This window comes from Musca domestica, unplaced genomic scaffold, assembly GCF_030504385.1.
Source record: "Musca domestica strain aabys unplaced genomic scaffold, Musca_domestica.polishedcontigs.V.1.1 32, whole genome shotgun sequence".
In the NCBI taxonomy this organism is placed as follows: domain Eukaryota; kingdom Metazoa; phylum Arthropoda; class Insecta; order Diptera; family Muscidae; genus Musca; species Musca domestica.
The window spans coordinates 670,037-686,882 of record NW_026712311.1 but is presented as its reverse complement, the minus strand read 5'-3'; the positions used below and the strand labels follow the sequence as shown (position 1 = coordinate 686,882).

The window sequence follows — 16,846 nt, the reverse complement described above, 5'->3', positions numbered from 1 at the left end:
AAGTATTAATTAATAATATGCATATACATATATATATTAAAGAAAATTATAAGAATAATAATAATTATAATGAAAAATGTTTATGTTATATAAAACAAATGATGATTACGAATGAAATAAAAAAGGAGAACAAAGAAAAAGGAAAATAAAAATAAAAAACATAAAATAAACAAAATAAATAAATGTGTTTTTATTTCGTTGGTTATAAGAATCTGGGGGAGGGGATTCAATAGGACTTTTTATAGGACTTTTTTAAATAACATTCAAGGACATTTCATTCCAATTTTTCAGTACAATGTCATAGGAAATATTCCATACCAAGCGAGGATTTTTACATCGGAAATTTTCAATACCAAGGGTGGACTTTTTCATAGGGAATTTTCAATACCAAGCGTGGACTTTTTCATGAGAATTTTTCGATATCAAAAGTTGACTGTTTCATTGAAAAATTTCAATAACAAGCCTGAACTCTTTCATAGGAAGTTTTCAATACCAAGAGTGGACTTGAAATTTTCAAATCAAGCGAAGATTTTTTCATCGGAAATTTTCAATACCAAGTGTAGACTTTTTCATAGGAAATTTTCAATACCAAGCGTGGATTTTTTCAGAGGAAATATTCAATGCCAAGAATGGACTTTTTCATAGAAATTTTTCAATACGGACTTTTCCATAGGAAATTTTCGATACCAAGCGTGGATTTTTTCAGTGGAAATATTCAATGCCAAGTGTGGAATTTTTCATAGGGAATTTTCAATACCAAGCGTGGACTTTTTAATGGGAAATTTTCGATACCAAAAGTGGACTGTTTCGTTGAAAAATTTCAATATCAAGTGTGGACCTTTTCATGGAAAACTTTCAATACCAAGCTCAATTTTTTTAGAGGAAATTTTCAATACTTTGCGTGGACTAGGAAATTTTCAATACCAATAGAGACTTTTCCATAGGAAATTTTCAATACCGAACGGGGAGTTCCAAAGTCCATGCAAAGTATTGAAATTTCTTCACAGGAAATTTTCGACATCACGCTTGGGCTCTTTCATAGGAAGTTTTCAATAATAAGCGTAAACTCTTTCATAAGAAATTTTCGATACCAAGTGTGGACTTTTTTTAGAGGAAATTTTCAATACCAATAGACGTAGATCTTTTAAAGAATATTTTTTCAAGGTCCCCAATAAACGTGGATTTTTTAAAAAATATTTTTTCAAGGCCCCCAATAAACGTGGATTTTTTAAAGAATATTTTTTCAAGGCCCCCAATAAACGTGGATTTTTTAAAGAATATTTTTTCAAGGCCCCTAATAAACGTGGATTTTTTAAAGAATATTTTTTCAAGGACTTTTTTAGAGGAAACTTTGAGTATCAAGCGTGGATTTTTATTAGAGAAATTTTTGAATACTAAGCGTGGACTTTTTTAGAGAAATTTTTGAATACTAAGCGTGGACTTTTTTAGAGAAAATTTTGAGTACTAAACGTGGACTTGTTTGCAGGATAGTTTGAGTATTAAGAGTGGTCTGTTTTAGAGAAAATTTCGAGTATTAAGAGTGGTCTGTTTTAGAGAACATTTTGAGTATTAAGTAGTAATTTTGTTTAAAAAGTTAACATGTTTTAAGGGAGATTTAGTGAAAAATCTTTGCAAGAAACATTTTGAGTACCAAATTTATTTTTATACCCTCATCCATATGGCTATCATTTGATACGGCCAAAATGTGCAAAATTATGATTTTAGACCCTAGGTCTCTTAGCCAACAGTTAGAATAAGCATAACTCAAGGCTGGGGGTATAAATTTGTCGGCAAAACCGACATATACTTTATAACTTGTTTTGGAAAATTTGAATACCAAGCTCTTTTTTTTTTTTTTTTTGAGTGCCATGTCGAAATTGTTATGTCCCCGGCATACTCAATAATTCGAAATAGGCTTTGCTCACCCAATACGTAATTATTTTTTTTTACTATTTTAATTCCAAACCCTTGGGTTATTTAAACTTATGTTCGAGGTGCGATTGAAAATGATTCGAAATTTCGGAATGGAATGTCATTGCTCATTTTTGGTCCTCAAAGCCTATGGTTCTTTGCACACAGTCCAGAAAAGAGTTTAAAATTGATGTCCCCTTCTTTATTTTTCCCTTAATTTCTTTTCTGAACCTTCCTTAACACACCTCGCATAAGAAAATTTAAAATAATGCTCTACTCACCTTCTGTCCATTCAACAAGAATTCAGATAATCCTCCTTGGAATGTCTTTTACGTCGAGGCAAAGACAAAAAACGGTATCTTAAGCACTTTATGCAGCATTTTGGCTATGACTGGCCAGCCATCATCAGCAGCTATAAAAGGAAAGTGTTAGATTAGTGAAAAGGTTAGTTATAGATTAAACGGATATACGGATACATACAAATTTAAGACGGACACTCGTTTCGAAAAAGAATAATTAACATCATGTGGGAAAAATAACTCCGTTCGAAATTCGTTAACTATTCAAAACCTAACATGGATTCGTTGGAGAGATCTGAAATAATAGGTCCAGTACCTTTTGCAAATTATCAAAATGGGTACGATTTTGGAGAGGATTTAAAAATAAAATTACATAAATTAATGTCATTTACTTTAGCTCTTCTCTGTCATCACAAAATTCCCCACCCAATTTGGGTTGGCATTTTCCCATGGAATATCAACATTTAATACACGAACACTGGCGCTCATTCCCGGCTCCGCAAATCTACTATCAGGCATTCCTATTTATGGCATTTGTGGCCATGTTGTTATGTTCTCTATTTGGCAATGGTTTGGTGTTGTGGATATTTTCAACGTAAGTCGATGGTACTAAAAATTTTTTTTTTCTTAGAAAGATATGTTTAAAATTTTCTAATTCGAAAAATGAGAGAATCCTTGGCAACATGTTAAAAAAAAAAAACAAAACAAAAATCACTCGACATTAATATTTACAAAAACCAATACAAGAAACAGAAGTAATATGGCCAACCATCCAAAACTTCAGAATACTCGAAAAAGAACCCTCGACTGTGCAATCCTAGAAAATATATTTTTTCCTAATCGTTAATTTTTTTTCAAAATACTCAAAACTGTGTATTGCTCGGAAAATAATTTTAAACTAATTAATTTGAATAAATTACGAAAATATTTTTTTTAATTCGTGAATTCTTGGTACACAAAAAAATTATAAAATATCTGCGATCCTAACAATTCCTTGATTTTTTTTTTTAAGTCATGACTGAATAATACTCGGAAATATATTTAAAAAAATCACAATCGCTCAGTTCTCGAAAAAAAATATATTTTTTAAATACTTTTTTCTGATATCTAGTGTATAATACTCAAACAAAATACCACAAATTAAAAAATTCAAAATCTTAAAATAAAACAAAAATTATATTTGAAAAGTCCTTAAATTTTTTAAAAATTATTTTTATTTTTTACAATAATCATTATTTTTTCCAAAACTATATAAAAATGCTATTCTTCGAAAATCCTTCAACAAAAATATATAAAAATCCACGCATCGCTCTCTAAAAATATATTTTTTTGGGGCAAAACACTCCCCGCTATAATTGAAAACAAATTTAAAATGCCTTCTTCACTAAAAACATTTAAAGATTCACACTTCGATTTGTGCACAAATTCACAGCGCAGGGTTGAAATAATGTTTATTATTTAAATTCACGCTTTGACAATCCTTAAGAAAATAGCTTGAAATAAAATCCTTGCTTCGATCATATTTGAAGAAAAAATATTTTTACAAAATTCACGCATTAATGATGTTTGCAAAAAAAAAATCACGAATTAAAATCCGTAAAAAATATTTTGCAAGAAAATCAATGAAAACATATTTAAAGAAACACACGCTTAAGAAATATTTTTCAAGAAAATCCATATTTGCAAATCCTTAAAAAAACATTTAAACAAATTTATGCTTCGAGAATCCTTAACAAAATATTTTTTTTTAATTATCTAATTTTTGAAAAATTTTCAAAAAAAAAATATTTTTAACAAAACGTTTTTTATTTAAAAAAAATATAAAATAATTCACGCTTCTATATTTTTTGAAAATTTAAAAAAAAAAATCCAACGCTTTGCTAACTTTAAAAAAATAATTTCAAAAATACACGCTTACCTAATGTTGGCTTGTTTGTTCGGGATACCATAGTATTTTGTTGTTGCAAAATGGCTAGACTTAATCGCTTTATTGTTGTTTTTATAAAAAAAGTTGATTTAAAAATCCACGCCTAAAATTATTTTTTGAAAAATTTCTTTTTTTAAATCTACGCCAAAAATTGAAAAAGCATTTTAAAAAATAAAAGCCATAATTTTTTTTTAAAAAATATTTATAAAAAAAACATGCCATACATTTTTTTTAAATATTTTTAAAAAATCCACCCCATAAAAATTCCTTGCAACAAATATTTAAAAAAAAATCCACGCCTTAAAAATTCCTTGAAAAAAAATATTAAAAAGCCACGCCTTAACAATTCCTTAAAAGAAATTTTTTAGTAATTTCCAGCTTCGCTTAGTTTTGAAAAGGAAAATATTTTAAAAATGAAGTTTTGACAATTTCCTCAAAAAAATATTTTTTAACAAATCCACGATTTGGAAATTAAAAAATTAATTAAATTTTATATTTTAAGAAAAAAAAAATATTTAAAAAATACGCGGTTTGCTAATTTTTAAGAAAGAAATATTTTTGAAAAATCCCTTCTTTGCTAATTTTTTAAAAGGAAATATTAAAAAATCATATTTTGCTATTTAAAAAAATATATATTTAAATAAATCCAAATTTTGTAATATTTGGAAAAAATATTTTTAAAATATCCGCTTTGTTAGTTTAAAAAAAAAATATTTTTTAAAAAATACACAATTTGTAAATTTTTTGAAAAAACAAAAATATTTAAAAAAATCGATTCCTTGAAAAAAATAAATATGTTTTTCATAAACGCAGTACCTAAAATTTGTTTGAAAAAATATTTTTAATAAATTCAATCCTTAACAGTTCCAGTAAAAAATATTTTTCAAAAATGCAAGCTTTAACAATTCCTGGAATTATTAAAAATTCCACTCTCTTCTAATTTTTGGAAAAGAAATAGGCTTTTAAAAAATTCGAGCTTTCCTAATTTTCAAAAAAAAAGTTTTGAAGAATTCAATCCCTTCTAATTTTTGAAAGAACATTTTCAAAAATCCGCGTTTTTCTAATTTTTGAAAAAAAAAAATAAAAATACACGTTTTTCTAATTTTTCAGAAATAAGTTTAAAAATCCACGATTCGTCAATTTTTAAAACAAACAATACTCATCTTTCAAAAATCCACGCCATAAAAATTCCTTGAAAAATATTTTTAAAAATTTTACTTTCTTCTAATTTTTGAAAAATATATATTTAAAAAAATCCAAGCTTTTCTAGTGTTTGAAAAAAAATAGAAAATACCCGCTTAGCGAATTTTGAGAAAAATATCACTATTTTCTAATTTTTAAAAAATCCATTATTCCCAATTTTTAAAAAAAAATATAAGAAAAATATCACGGTTTGAGGACCTCTAAAATATTTTTTTAATCTACAGTTTGCTAACAAACAAAAAAAAAAAAACAAATAAAAAACAAATATTTAAAAAATTCTCTCACTCGTTGATAATTCTTTCAAAAAAACATTTTACACGTTTTGCTAATTTTTGAAAAAATATTTTAAATATATCCTCTATTTAATTTTATATTTTTTTCATAATGCTTTTTTTTTTTTAAATATACTATATATATATATTTTTAAATCCCTCCCAAATATTTAATTTCATGGCTTGCTAATTATTGACAAAAAAATTTCAAGAAATATACGCTTTGACAATTCCTAATTTTTGAAAAAAAAAATATTTTTAACAAATCCACTCTTCCTTAATCTGCTAGTTTATTTTAAATCCGCACTTTGATATTCTTTAATAAAATAAATAAAAAAATTCAAGCTCCCTAAATTTGGATAAAAATTCACGCTTTTCTATTTAAAAACAAAATAAACTACTTTTTTTTTAATCCAATCAACGCTTTGACAATTCATTTAAAAAAAGCATACATTTTTTAAAAATACACGTTTTGCTAATTAAAAAAAAAATAAAAAAAACCTGCTTTGCTAATTTTTGAAGAAAACATTCTTAAAATAAAAAATCCACGTTTTCTTAATTGTTGATTTTTTTTAATTCACGTTTTGATGATTTTTAAAACAATATTTTTAAAAATTCACTCTTTGCTAGTTCCTAAAAAAATTGTTTGAATTTAAACCCATGCTCCGATCCTTTTTGAAAAAAAAAAATATTCTTACAAAATTCACGCTTTGATGATCTTTGCAAAAAATGTTTTACAAAATTTTTCAAAAAATAATTCTTGTAAAACATATGAAAAAAATACAGGATAAAATATTTCTCAAAAATTCATGGCTTGTTTTTTACATTTTCTAATTTTATTTTTTATTTCAGATCCAAAAATTTACGTACTCCCTCAAATTTGTTGATAATAAATTTGGCGATATTCGATTTGACAATGGCTCTTAATATGCCACATTATATGATTAATGCTGTGTTGGGGTATTTTTGGGGCGGAGATTTAGGCTGTGATATCTATGCCGTGATAGGTGGCATCTCTGGCCAGGGAGCAGCCGTTACAAACGCTTTTATCGCCTATGATCGTTACAGGTGGGAAGGAATATTTTATTTTATTTTTCATATTTTTTTATTTTTATTCCTAATTTCAGAACAATTTCAAATCCCATAGATGGCCGTTTAAATTTCCCCCAAATCATAATCATCATTATTATGACATGGCTATGGACAACGCCATTTTCAGTGTTGCCATTATTTCACATTTGGGGGCATTATATACCAGGTGGGATGATGAAATTCTCTCCATTTTGTGTTATTTACATTTCCTTCTCTTTCTCTCACGCAGAGGGCTTCCTGACGAGCTGCTCGTTTGATTATCTCTCCCAGGACGATGAGACCCGCTATTTCGTCCAATCAATGTTCGTGTGGGCCTATTGTATCCCCATGATCATTATTTGTGTTTATTACACCAAACTTTTCCTGCATGTCCGGGACCATGAAAAAATGTTAGCCGATCAGGCTAAGAAAATGAACATCAAATCCCTGTCGGCCAATCAAAATGCAATGAGTGTTGAAATTCGCATTGCCAAGGCAGCCATGACCATTTATATGATGTATGTCTTCTCGTGGACCCCATATGCTACGGTGTCGCTATTGGGTACCTTTAACTATCGCTATATGATAACACCGTTTGCATCGATGATACCCTGTTGTTGTGCAAAATTAGTTTCCTGCTTGGATCCCTGGGTCTATGCAGCTAGTCATCCGAAATATCGGGCAGAATTGGAAAGACGTCTTCCCTGGTTGGGGGTGCGTGAAAGAAATGCCGTGCCCTCGGTGAATAGTGGCAGCAATGTGGGAGATGGTTGTGATTCAGAAACTGGAACAATTTCAATGACCAATTGTTAATGGAATTCAACTATTAAACAAGGAGTGCATTCCTTCGATTGTATTATAGTTCAAACTGAAAGCAATGAATTTATAAAAATTCCAAAAATCAAAAAAAAAATACAGATAGGAAACAAAAAAAGCAAAAAAGTTCAGAAAAGGGACTTCAAAAATCCAAAAAAAAAATAAATAAATATATTTAATTGCAGCATACAAAATGTATAACTTTTCTTTTCGTTACCAATCCTCAAGAGATGTGGTGTAAAAACGACCACATCGTCAACACAGGTTTATGAAATAGCTACGCATTAACCCTCGCGTTGCCAATCACATTTATTAGTATCTCGAGTTACCAAAGTAATTTAGCTGTTCTTTAAAATAAGAGTTTACAGAGAGTTTACATTGGCGTATATTTTATATCAAGGTCTGGTTGAGGTAACTTTTCCTACATTTCAGTTTGGTAAACAATGGTAGAGCCATGGTAGAAGAATATAGGTAGACGCGTCGACACAGCTGCTGGGACAATGAACTGTCAAACCAATTTTGGAATTGAAAATGTTGAATGAAAAATTATTTAAATTTGTAAAAAATGTTGAAAAACGCATATTATAATAGCCTCCGAATGACGTTGTATAAGAAGACATATAAAAATCTACTTATATTTGAAAAAACATTTAAATTTTGCTGACATATCAATGCTCCCAAGCGTTGATGCATCTACCTGTATTCTTCTGCCATGATTTCAGTTCAGTAAACAAACAATAGGTAGACGCGTCGACACAGCTGCTGGGACAATGAACTGTCAAACCAATTTTGGAATTGAAAATGTTGAATGAAAAATTATTTAAATTTGTAAAAATTGTTGAAAAACGCGAATTATAATAGCCTCCGAATGACGTTGTATAAGAAAACATATAAAAATCTACTTATATTTGAAAAAAACATTTAAATTTTGCTGACATATCAATGATCCCAAGTGTTGATGCATCTACCTGTATTCTTCTGCCATAAGTAGAGCATTACATTGCTTGAATGTAAAGAAATTGGATATTTTTAAAAACGTATTATTTCTCAGCACTTCTTCTGATCTATAACATAAAACCAGTAAAGAAAGGCCAAAGTTGAGCTGGGCCGACTTTATGATACCCTACACTACTTTGCATATACAGAATGAGATAAAAAATTTAAATTTCATTGAATGAAAGCAAAAAATGTCGGAAGAAGCATCAAATTTTAGAATAAGTTTAGATTTGTTCGACTTGGTCGCCTTTGGCACGAATTAAGGCCTTCAAACGGCCAATGAAACCCTCACAAGCTGCCTTAATGTTGCTCTGCGGTATTTTGGCCCATTCCCGGTGAAGCGCTTGTTTGAGGTGATCGACACTTTCATATTTTTTAGTGACAACCTTGCTTTCCAAAATACTCCAGACACAATAGTCCAATAGTCCAACGGTCCAATCGAGGCCGGCGCTTGAGCTCTGGTGACCAACCCTAGGTGCACATTTTCAGCTGACCCCCTTGTCAAGTAAACACGATAATTTTATTTGTTTACAAACTGCTGGACAACGAATGTTTTCTTATCGGAGAAAACCAAATTCGGCAGTTCACCACTTTCGGCCAAGCGAAGCAAATCTTTAGCTCTTTTGAGTCTATTTTCTTTCTGTTGCGGTGTAAGTTCTTGCACTTTTTGGAATTTCAATGGCTTTACCTCGAGCTCATTTCAATATTTTCAATATTTGCCGAATGGAATATTGTGATATGTTCAGCTCACGAGCTATTTTTCGGCCACTGTGACGCGGGTTTCGATCAAGTCGCTTCTTTACTTCTCGAACCATTTCTGCTGATGTTGCTGTTTTCTTCCGTCCACTTCCTTGACGTCGGGCTGCGTTAACATTTTCACGGTACGAGACACAAAAGATTTATTCATATTTCAATGCTGGAGTGCTCAAACGATAGCCACTTTTTTCCAAGCCAAATATAAAAAAATTCCACTATCACGCTTGAATTCCAACACGAATAACTTTTTTCTGGAAACTTCTCACCAAAATGCTTTTGTACGCTCGTAAAAAATATAATGAGCTGTCACTGGAATAATTTTAACAAATGTCGGACGAGTGGCTTAGAAATGATAGAATTTGGTCGCAGTTTTTTCATCTCACCCTGTATTAATATCATATTTATTTAGGTCCGATACCAAATGGACAATATTGGATCATTCTTTCGGAAGCTACTCCATTCAAATTTTTGACCGTATAATCATAACAGAAATCGAACATTGGCTGAGGGTATACATTTTTCGACAAACCCAATTTTCTAACTTGTTTTTCTTAAATTTATGTTTTTTTTTTTAATTTTTTTATAGAACTGGAAAAATCTAACTTTATTTTATGTAGTTTTGTTTCTACCTTTTTTTAATTGTGCCATATATTTCCAGTACGGTTTACTATGTTCTTGTGGTATATTAAGAAAAAATTATCTCTTTAATAGTATATACTAGCAGACTAACCTTTAATAAATACTAAATTGGCGAAAATGTTCGTTTGTTCGTTTTTTTTACTCAGCTTTTGCGAATTGTTACAAAATAACCTAAATCTGTCATTTGCTGCACGTTGAAATGTAAGTACCACTCGATTGTGAATGCTAACATTTCGCAGTGATTGATTTATTCACAATTGTCACTTTTTCTCTCCCACATTGATTGACACTCTCTCAGTCGGTAAACTACATAACATTCGGTCCAGTTGAAACCATTAAAACCAACTGGAAATAAATCACCAAATCCTATTTACCATAAATTATCAATTAAAATTCCATAGAAATGTACAAATTACTATTCCAACAATTGCGACAAATATCCAGGACGGCCACTAAACAGGTGAGGCCAACGGCAGCCTTGGCGACAACACAAAATAACTCCGAGGAAAAAATCGATGTGACGAAGGCCTTAGAAGGATGGGATGAAAAGTTGCGTTTAAGCGAAGTGGGTGATATTGAATTCAATTTGAAGTGTATCGTTGCCAAGGTGTTAAATCGGAAATTTGTAAGTTCGGACTAATTGAATTACCCGCAGTTTTATGTAATAATGCTAATTATTGTTACCTTTCGCCACCCACAAATTAGAATACCTTGAACACGTACCACAATGTGCAATTTAATCGTGAACAGTTGAAGGAATTTGAACGTCTCTGTGAGGCAAGATGTGCCCGTATGCCATTGCAACACATTGTGGGCGAATGGGATTTTATGGATATCACATTGAAAACAGCACCCACGGTATTTATACCCCGGCCAGAGACTGAAGAATTCGTATCGAAGGTAATTAGTGTCTATCGCAATGTAATGGAACCGGTGGATATGTTGGAGGTGGGATGTGGTTCGGGAGCCATGTCTTTGGCGATATTACATGCTTTGCCAAATGTCAAGAGTACTGCTGTGGAACGTAGTAAAGCTGCCACCGCCTTGGCATGGGAAAATGCCAAACGTCTAAATCTACAAGACCGCTTCAAGGTCTACAATCACACAACAGCTGAAAATGATTATTTGCCCAAAGAACTGGAGGGACGGAAATTTGATCTTATCATTTCTAATCCGCCTTATGTGAAGACTGAAGAATTTGCATTGCTGCAGCCGGAAGTGAAATTGTAAGATCCAAATATCCCAGTACAACATTTCTTTAAGTGTCAAGCATGTGTTTTTGTAAATGTTGTCAGATGTCCTCCTGTACTAACCAGGCAGCTGTGTTGATGCAAAGCACGACGTTTTTATGTGGTGTGGAACAAGTCACGTTTAAGGACACTCCGTGAAGCATTTTGAATGTTTTAGCAAAATTAGTCCTTGGGGTCTTACAGACAAAAATATAAGATTAGCAAAGTAATTTTTCCCGAGTTTTTGGCAACCAATGTTCTGAGAGTACCCTTGCATTATCTTCATTGTTTTTGAGTCCAACCAAGCCAATATGGGTGCCGATGGGAAGCAATTGAAGTTCTGATTCCAACGATATGTATTTATCACTGTAATTAGAACTTTAGCCTGTCTTAAAAACTATGGCAAATATAAGGAACGTACAGAACATTGGAGGCCTATATCTCTGGAACAATAAATTATGTTGCAATTATTATAAACAAAATTTAAAATGTTTTTCGAAAGGGATTTAGCCTCTTGAGCTATTTATAATAAAAATTTCAAAATGTTTTTCGAGAGGGATTTAAACGTGACTTGAGCCATAACAGTCAACATAGCTGCATATAATCACCTAACATATATTCCGAAATAACCTATATTCCTTTTTGTGATATTTAAGACCTCGTTCTCGGAATTTTACCTATAAATGACCCTCTATACGCAAATGTTTTTGTATAGGCCTTTTAAAGATATAAAATTGTCTTTATGTTATGAGCTCGAATATCTTTTAAAGGCCATTTATAGACTGATTTCTATAGGCCTTCTGTCGATAGAATATAATAAAGGGTTGCCCATATTCGACGGACCAATCGATTGTTATGCGACTTGTGTGCGGTGGAGCGCCGTCTTGTTGAAACCAGAACTGCTTCATACGCTTTCGGCGTATAATTGGCATCACAAAATTGGTCATCATGTCGCGATAACGCTCCTGATTGATGGTAACAGAATGGCCATTTTAATTTTGGAAGAAAAACGGTCCAATGACCGTTTCCGCATTAACGCCGCACCAAACTGTGACTTTTTTGTCATGAAGAGGCACTTCTTGAATCTCCTGAGGATTTTCAGTGGCGTAAAAACGGCAATTTTGCTTATTTACGGTCCCATTCAATGTGAAATCGGCTTCATCGGACATGATAATTTTGTTCCAAAATTGCTCGTGATCTTCGGCCATTTCGATGACTCTTTCAGAGCGCTCGTGTGGCGTGTATTGGTGGGTCCGTCGAATATGGGCAACCCTGTATATGTCTTCTACTCCTATAGACAATTTTTATAGGCCTTTTGGAAATATGATGTATATTATATATGTCTTCTAATGATCCGTTGAATTTCTAGGGACAAACGTTAAAGTCTAGTATAGACAGACACTTGTAGGACTTTTTTGAATGGATGACCTCTTATGGGGCTTCAACGAATAAAAGAACTTCTACAGATAGAAAAACTTCTTTAGGACTGCTACAAATACAAACATCGTCTTTAGATCTTTTATGAATAGAAGACGTTTTTTAATGTTCTTCTTAGATGTAAAGTCTACCTCTGCAAATCTTCTATCTACAGAAAATCATTTACAGGACGTTGTTTGCACGAAATTCTATATCGATTCAATCATGTCCACCTGTCAGTCTGTGGACATTTTTTTTAAATTTATTTTGGTGAAAATCATTACGAAATGTTCTACAATTTGTTAGTTAGTTGCAATAAAAGTGCACGTGTTAATATACATAACCTCCCTTTCATCCATTTATTCATCCTAGCAAGAATAATTAGTGATGAAAGATAAAGAAGTGAAAATAGAAGGACAAGTTTGTAGAGGTGTTTTAGTAGTATCTTGGTTTTCCTAGCCAGAAAATGATATTAGCTCGTCTGAGAAGAACGTTGGAATACTATCCTCCACCCACCAAAAATTGTCAATCGTCTTGTCTTTTTATACCCTCAGCTCGAAAGGGTATATAATTTGATGCGGCCAAAACGTGTCTCATCGAAATAACGGTTTTAGACCCTAGGACTCTTTGGACCAAATTCGTTTCAGGACATTTGGAGTCAATCTAGTCGATGTCCGTCCGATTTGGTCCAAACTTGGTACATCGTAATATTTTTGTCAAACTTAGATCGAGTTCGGAGATGGGCAACATCGGCCCTTTATTTCTGGTAACTCCCCTACAATATGTCAACATTTTCAAGAAATTAATTTACTGCATAGAAAGGATGATTCGATATCGCTCCAACTTTACACATCCTAATATTTGTGTCAGTGCTAGGCCAGGTGCGAAAATGGACAATATCGGTCCACTCCATCAAGTACCTCCCCCACAAAGGGTCAACATTTTGAATAATTACAACTCTTATAAAATGTGATATAGGTGTTCGATTGTCTGTAAATTACACGCATCACAATATTTTAACTTAAGTTCCTGGTGAGAAGATGAAATATATATGTCCGCCCTTTCTGGTACATACCCCTCAAAAGGTCAAAATTTTGAAGCTCAGAAAATGCGAAATTAGCATCCGATTCCATTCAGACTGAGCACATATCAATATTTCTATCAACACAAGATATGTTATAAGGATGGCAGAGATCGGACCATTTCTTCTGGTACCTCTCCCACAAAGGGTCAAAGTTTTGAATGATCGAAACGGTTGTAAAATTCGAAATAAGCAAGTACAAGAATGTTATAAAAAGTATAAAAGCAGCTAAGTCCTACCGGGCCGAACTTTCAAAACCCTCGACCATTTGGAAGGAAATTGAAATTATTTAAAAAAATCCGGAAAATACCACTTAATTGACAACTCTTATATAGGGACTATACGAAGATGTGGACCCGCCTACGATTTTTTTTGTCATATGCTTTAGGTCCCATTACGAACTTCAAATACGAAATTTGAAACAGTTCCATGTAATAATGTCGCTAAAATAATTTAAAAATCCAATATCGAGAGGGGGCTTACGTAGACGTGGACGTCCATACGAAAATTTTCGCCATAGGTTGTAGTACCCATTACAAACTTTTCAATATGAAATTTGAAATAATTCCGGTAAATAATGTCGCTAAAATCATGAAAATACCGAATATCGGGTGGTAAAATTATATGAGGGCTATACTAAAAAGTGGACCTACATTACCCATTTTCAATACGAAAAGTCCTGCAGACATAATACACATTTAAGTAAAATTTTATCAACCTAATTAATTTCGTTTGGAGGCTAGAGTGATTTCCACAGACGGATAGACGGACGGATATTGCTAAATCGACATAGAATTATATGCTGATCAAGACCATACTATGGTGGAGGATATTAAAAAAAGATTTTCCGATTTTGCAGTCGTTCTACAGGTCACAATTGAAAACCAATCAACTCGAAATTTTGTATAAGAAGAGACTTAAGGACAGGGAAGAAGTCTACTATTTTATTATATTTAGCTGTGAAATGGATCACAACTTTCGACTGTAGCCTTTGCTTACTTGTTATATTTTATATTTAAATTCTTAACTCATCAATTTCCTGTTATCTTTCAGATATGAAAACTTAAATGCCTTGGATGGTGGTCCAGATGGTCTCCGGATTGCCCGTTTAGTTTTCGATTGCGGCTGTTTGCACTTGAAACCTGGTGGTAAAATGTGGATGGAGTTGGGCAGTGATCATCCACAGTTGGTGCAAACCATAATGGATACACAATATGAGGGACGATTGCGGTTCGTTAAGGGTTACAAGGATCAATATAAACGCAATCGTTTTGTGGAATTAGAAAAGGTGTAAATGTCGTTTGTGTACCTTATCTTATTAAAATTGTTTTTTTTTGTGATCGTCCTAATGAAACGTTAAGAACTAAATATCAGTTAATTTAGTTAAATGAAAGAGACTCCAATTTCTAATGGGGAAATTTATCGAAAATGTATACTTGCTGACGAAAAATGGGTATAGCTTTAAGCCATTGTAAACTTTTTCTTTGAATATTGCAAATATAGAATTAATAGCTTTTAACTTTAACTGATCTGAATGAAATATTGATGAAAAATGTTTTAAGCATTTGATGCCTTGTTAAAATAAAATAAAGAAATATGAAAATTTGAAAATATTTTTTTTCAATTTACAATATTTCCATTTTTTGTTTTTTATATTTAACTTCTTAAACTATTTACAGACTTCTGGTGAAATATTAACAACCGATGATGATAGGGAGTCCTAGTATAGATTTAAGTTAACATGACGTTTACTTTTTACAAATTCCCCGAAGGAAAGCAGAAATGAAATAAAACTTAAAGCTCGAAAAAGATTTAAGGTGGGAATACATAAAGCGCTTAACTGGCTGGCTTCTTTGGAAATTAATAAAGGAGCCAAAGTCAACCTAAAACTCAACCGATGACTTAATCCAGACAAATATGCTCTTTATGTATTTCCACCTTTATTTTTAAAAAGATTTCCGTAAATATTAAAAGTTGATGACATTTTATATCAATTTACAACATCTCCACATTTTAAACTTCTTAAACAAATTTAAAGATTTTCATGACCTAATTACGAATTTGCCTCTTTTCCCGGAAAAGTTGTTGTCCATCCAATAGAACTATTAAATAATTATGGTAAAAGACGCTACCATTAAAGTAAAGCATCCTTGAGAACGGAAGTAACAAACATTGTGTTTACAGTTACATTGTAAAGGATTAAATGAATTACTTCGCAATCATTATTCTTACCACACGGCAAGCAATTAATAATGGAGCCATACAGACTAAATGGTAATTAGGACTATAGAATGGTTTGCTAGTTGTGGTCCAACAAGAGGCTTAGTGATTTATTTATTTCTGTGAGGGCACAAAATATTTTGATTTATTATTGATTGTTCCGAGGAAAAACGAATTAAAACGTGCCTAGTCGAAATAACGGTTCTAGGTCTCTTTGCACCAAATCCGTTTCAGAGCATTTGGAGTCGATCCAGCGATGTCCGTCTGTCCGTCTGTCTGGATGGTGTGCACGATAACTCTCGAAGGGAGTATCCGATTTGATCCAAACTTGGTATATCGCAATATTTTTGTCAAACTTAGTTTGGAGATGGGCAATATCGGCCCACTCCTTCTGGTACCTCCCCAGCAAAAGTTCGAAATTTTCAAAAAATATATTTTTCGCACAGAAAGAGAAATGATAATCCGATTTTGCTCCAACTTTGCACATCCTAATATTTGCGTCAGTTCTAGGTAAGGTGTGAAAATGGACAATATCGGTGCACTATATCAAATACCTCCCCCACAAATGGTCAGAATTTTGAATAATAACAACTCTCATAAAATGTGATAAAAGAGTCCTATTGTATTTTGAATATTTTTTCAAGGACCTTCCCAACAATGAACGTGGATTTTTTAAAGAATATTTTTTCAAGGACCTTCCCAACAATGAACGTGAATTTTTTAAAGAATATTTTTTCAAGGACCCTCCCAACTTGGATGAACGTGGATTTTTTACAGAATACTTTTTCAAGGACCTTCCCAACTTGGATGAACGTGGATTTTTTAAAGAATATTTTTTTCAAGGACCTTCCCAACTTGGATGAACGTGGATTTTTTAAAGAATATTTTTTCAAGGACCTTCCCAACAATGAACGTGGATTTTTTAAAGAATATTTTTTCAAGGACCTTCCCAACAATGAACGTGGATTTTTTAAAGAATATTTTTTCAAGGACCTTCCCAACAATGAACG

At 32.1% G+C, this 16,846-nt stretch overlaps 2 protein-coding genes across 2 annotated transcripts; both read left to right on the top strand.

Annotated features, from left to right (window-relative positions):
- Positions 1-2,353: 2,353 nt before the first annotated feature.
- Positions 2,354-7,577, top strand: LOC101900880 (opsin Rh5). The gene is made up of 5 exons (XM_005175033.4): positions 2,354-2,548; positions 2,608-2,805; positions 6,465-6,680; positions 6,740-6,870; positions 6,934-7,577. The coding sequence occupies exons 1-5, from the start codon at positions 2,487-2,489 to the stop codon at positions 7,494-7,496; spliced, it is 1,170 nt and encodes a 389-aa protein (XP_005175090.2). The 5' UTR covers positions 2,354-2,486; the 3' UTR covers positions 7,497-7,577.
- A 2,589-nt stretch (positions 7,578-10,166) lies between these two features.
- Positions 10,167-15,192, top strand: LOC101901226 (MTRF1L release factor glutamine methyltransferase). The gene is made up of 3 exons (XM_005175035.4): positions 10,167-10,515; positions 10,596-11,116; positions 14,670-15,192. The coding sequence occupies exons 1-3, from the start codon at positions 10,294-10,296 to the stop codon at positions 14,908-14,910; spliced, it is 984 nt and encodes a 327-aa protein (XP_005175092.1). The 5' UTR covers positions 10,167-10,293; the 3' UTR covers positions 14,911-15,192.
- Positions 15,193-16,846: the final 1,654 nt, after the last annotated feature.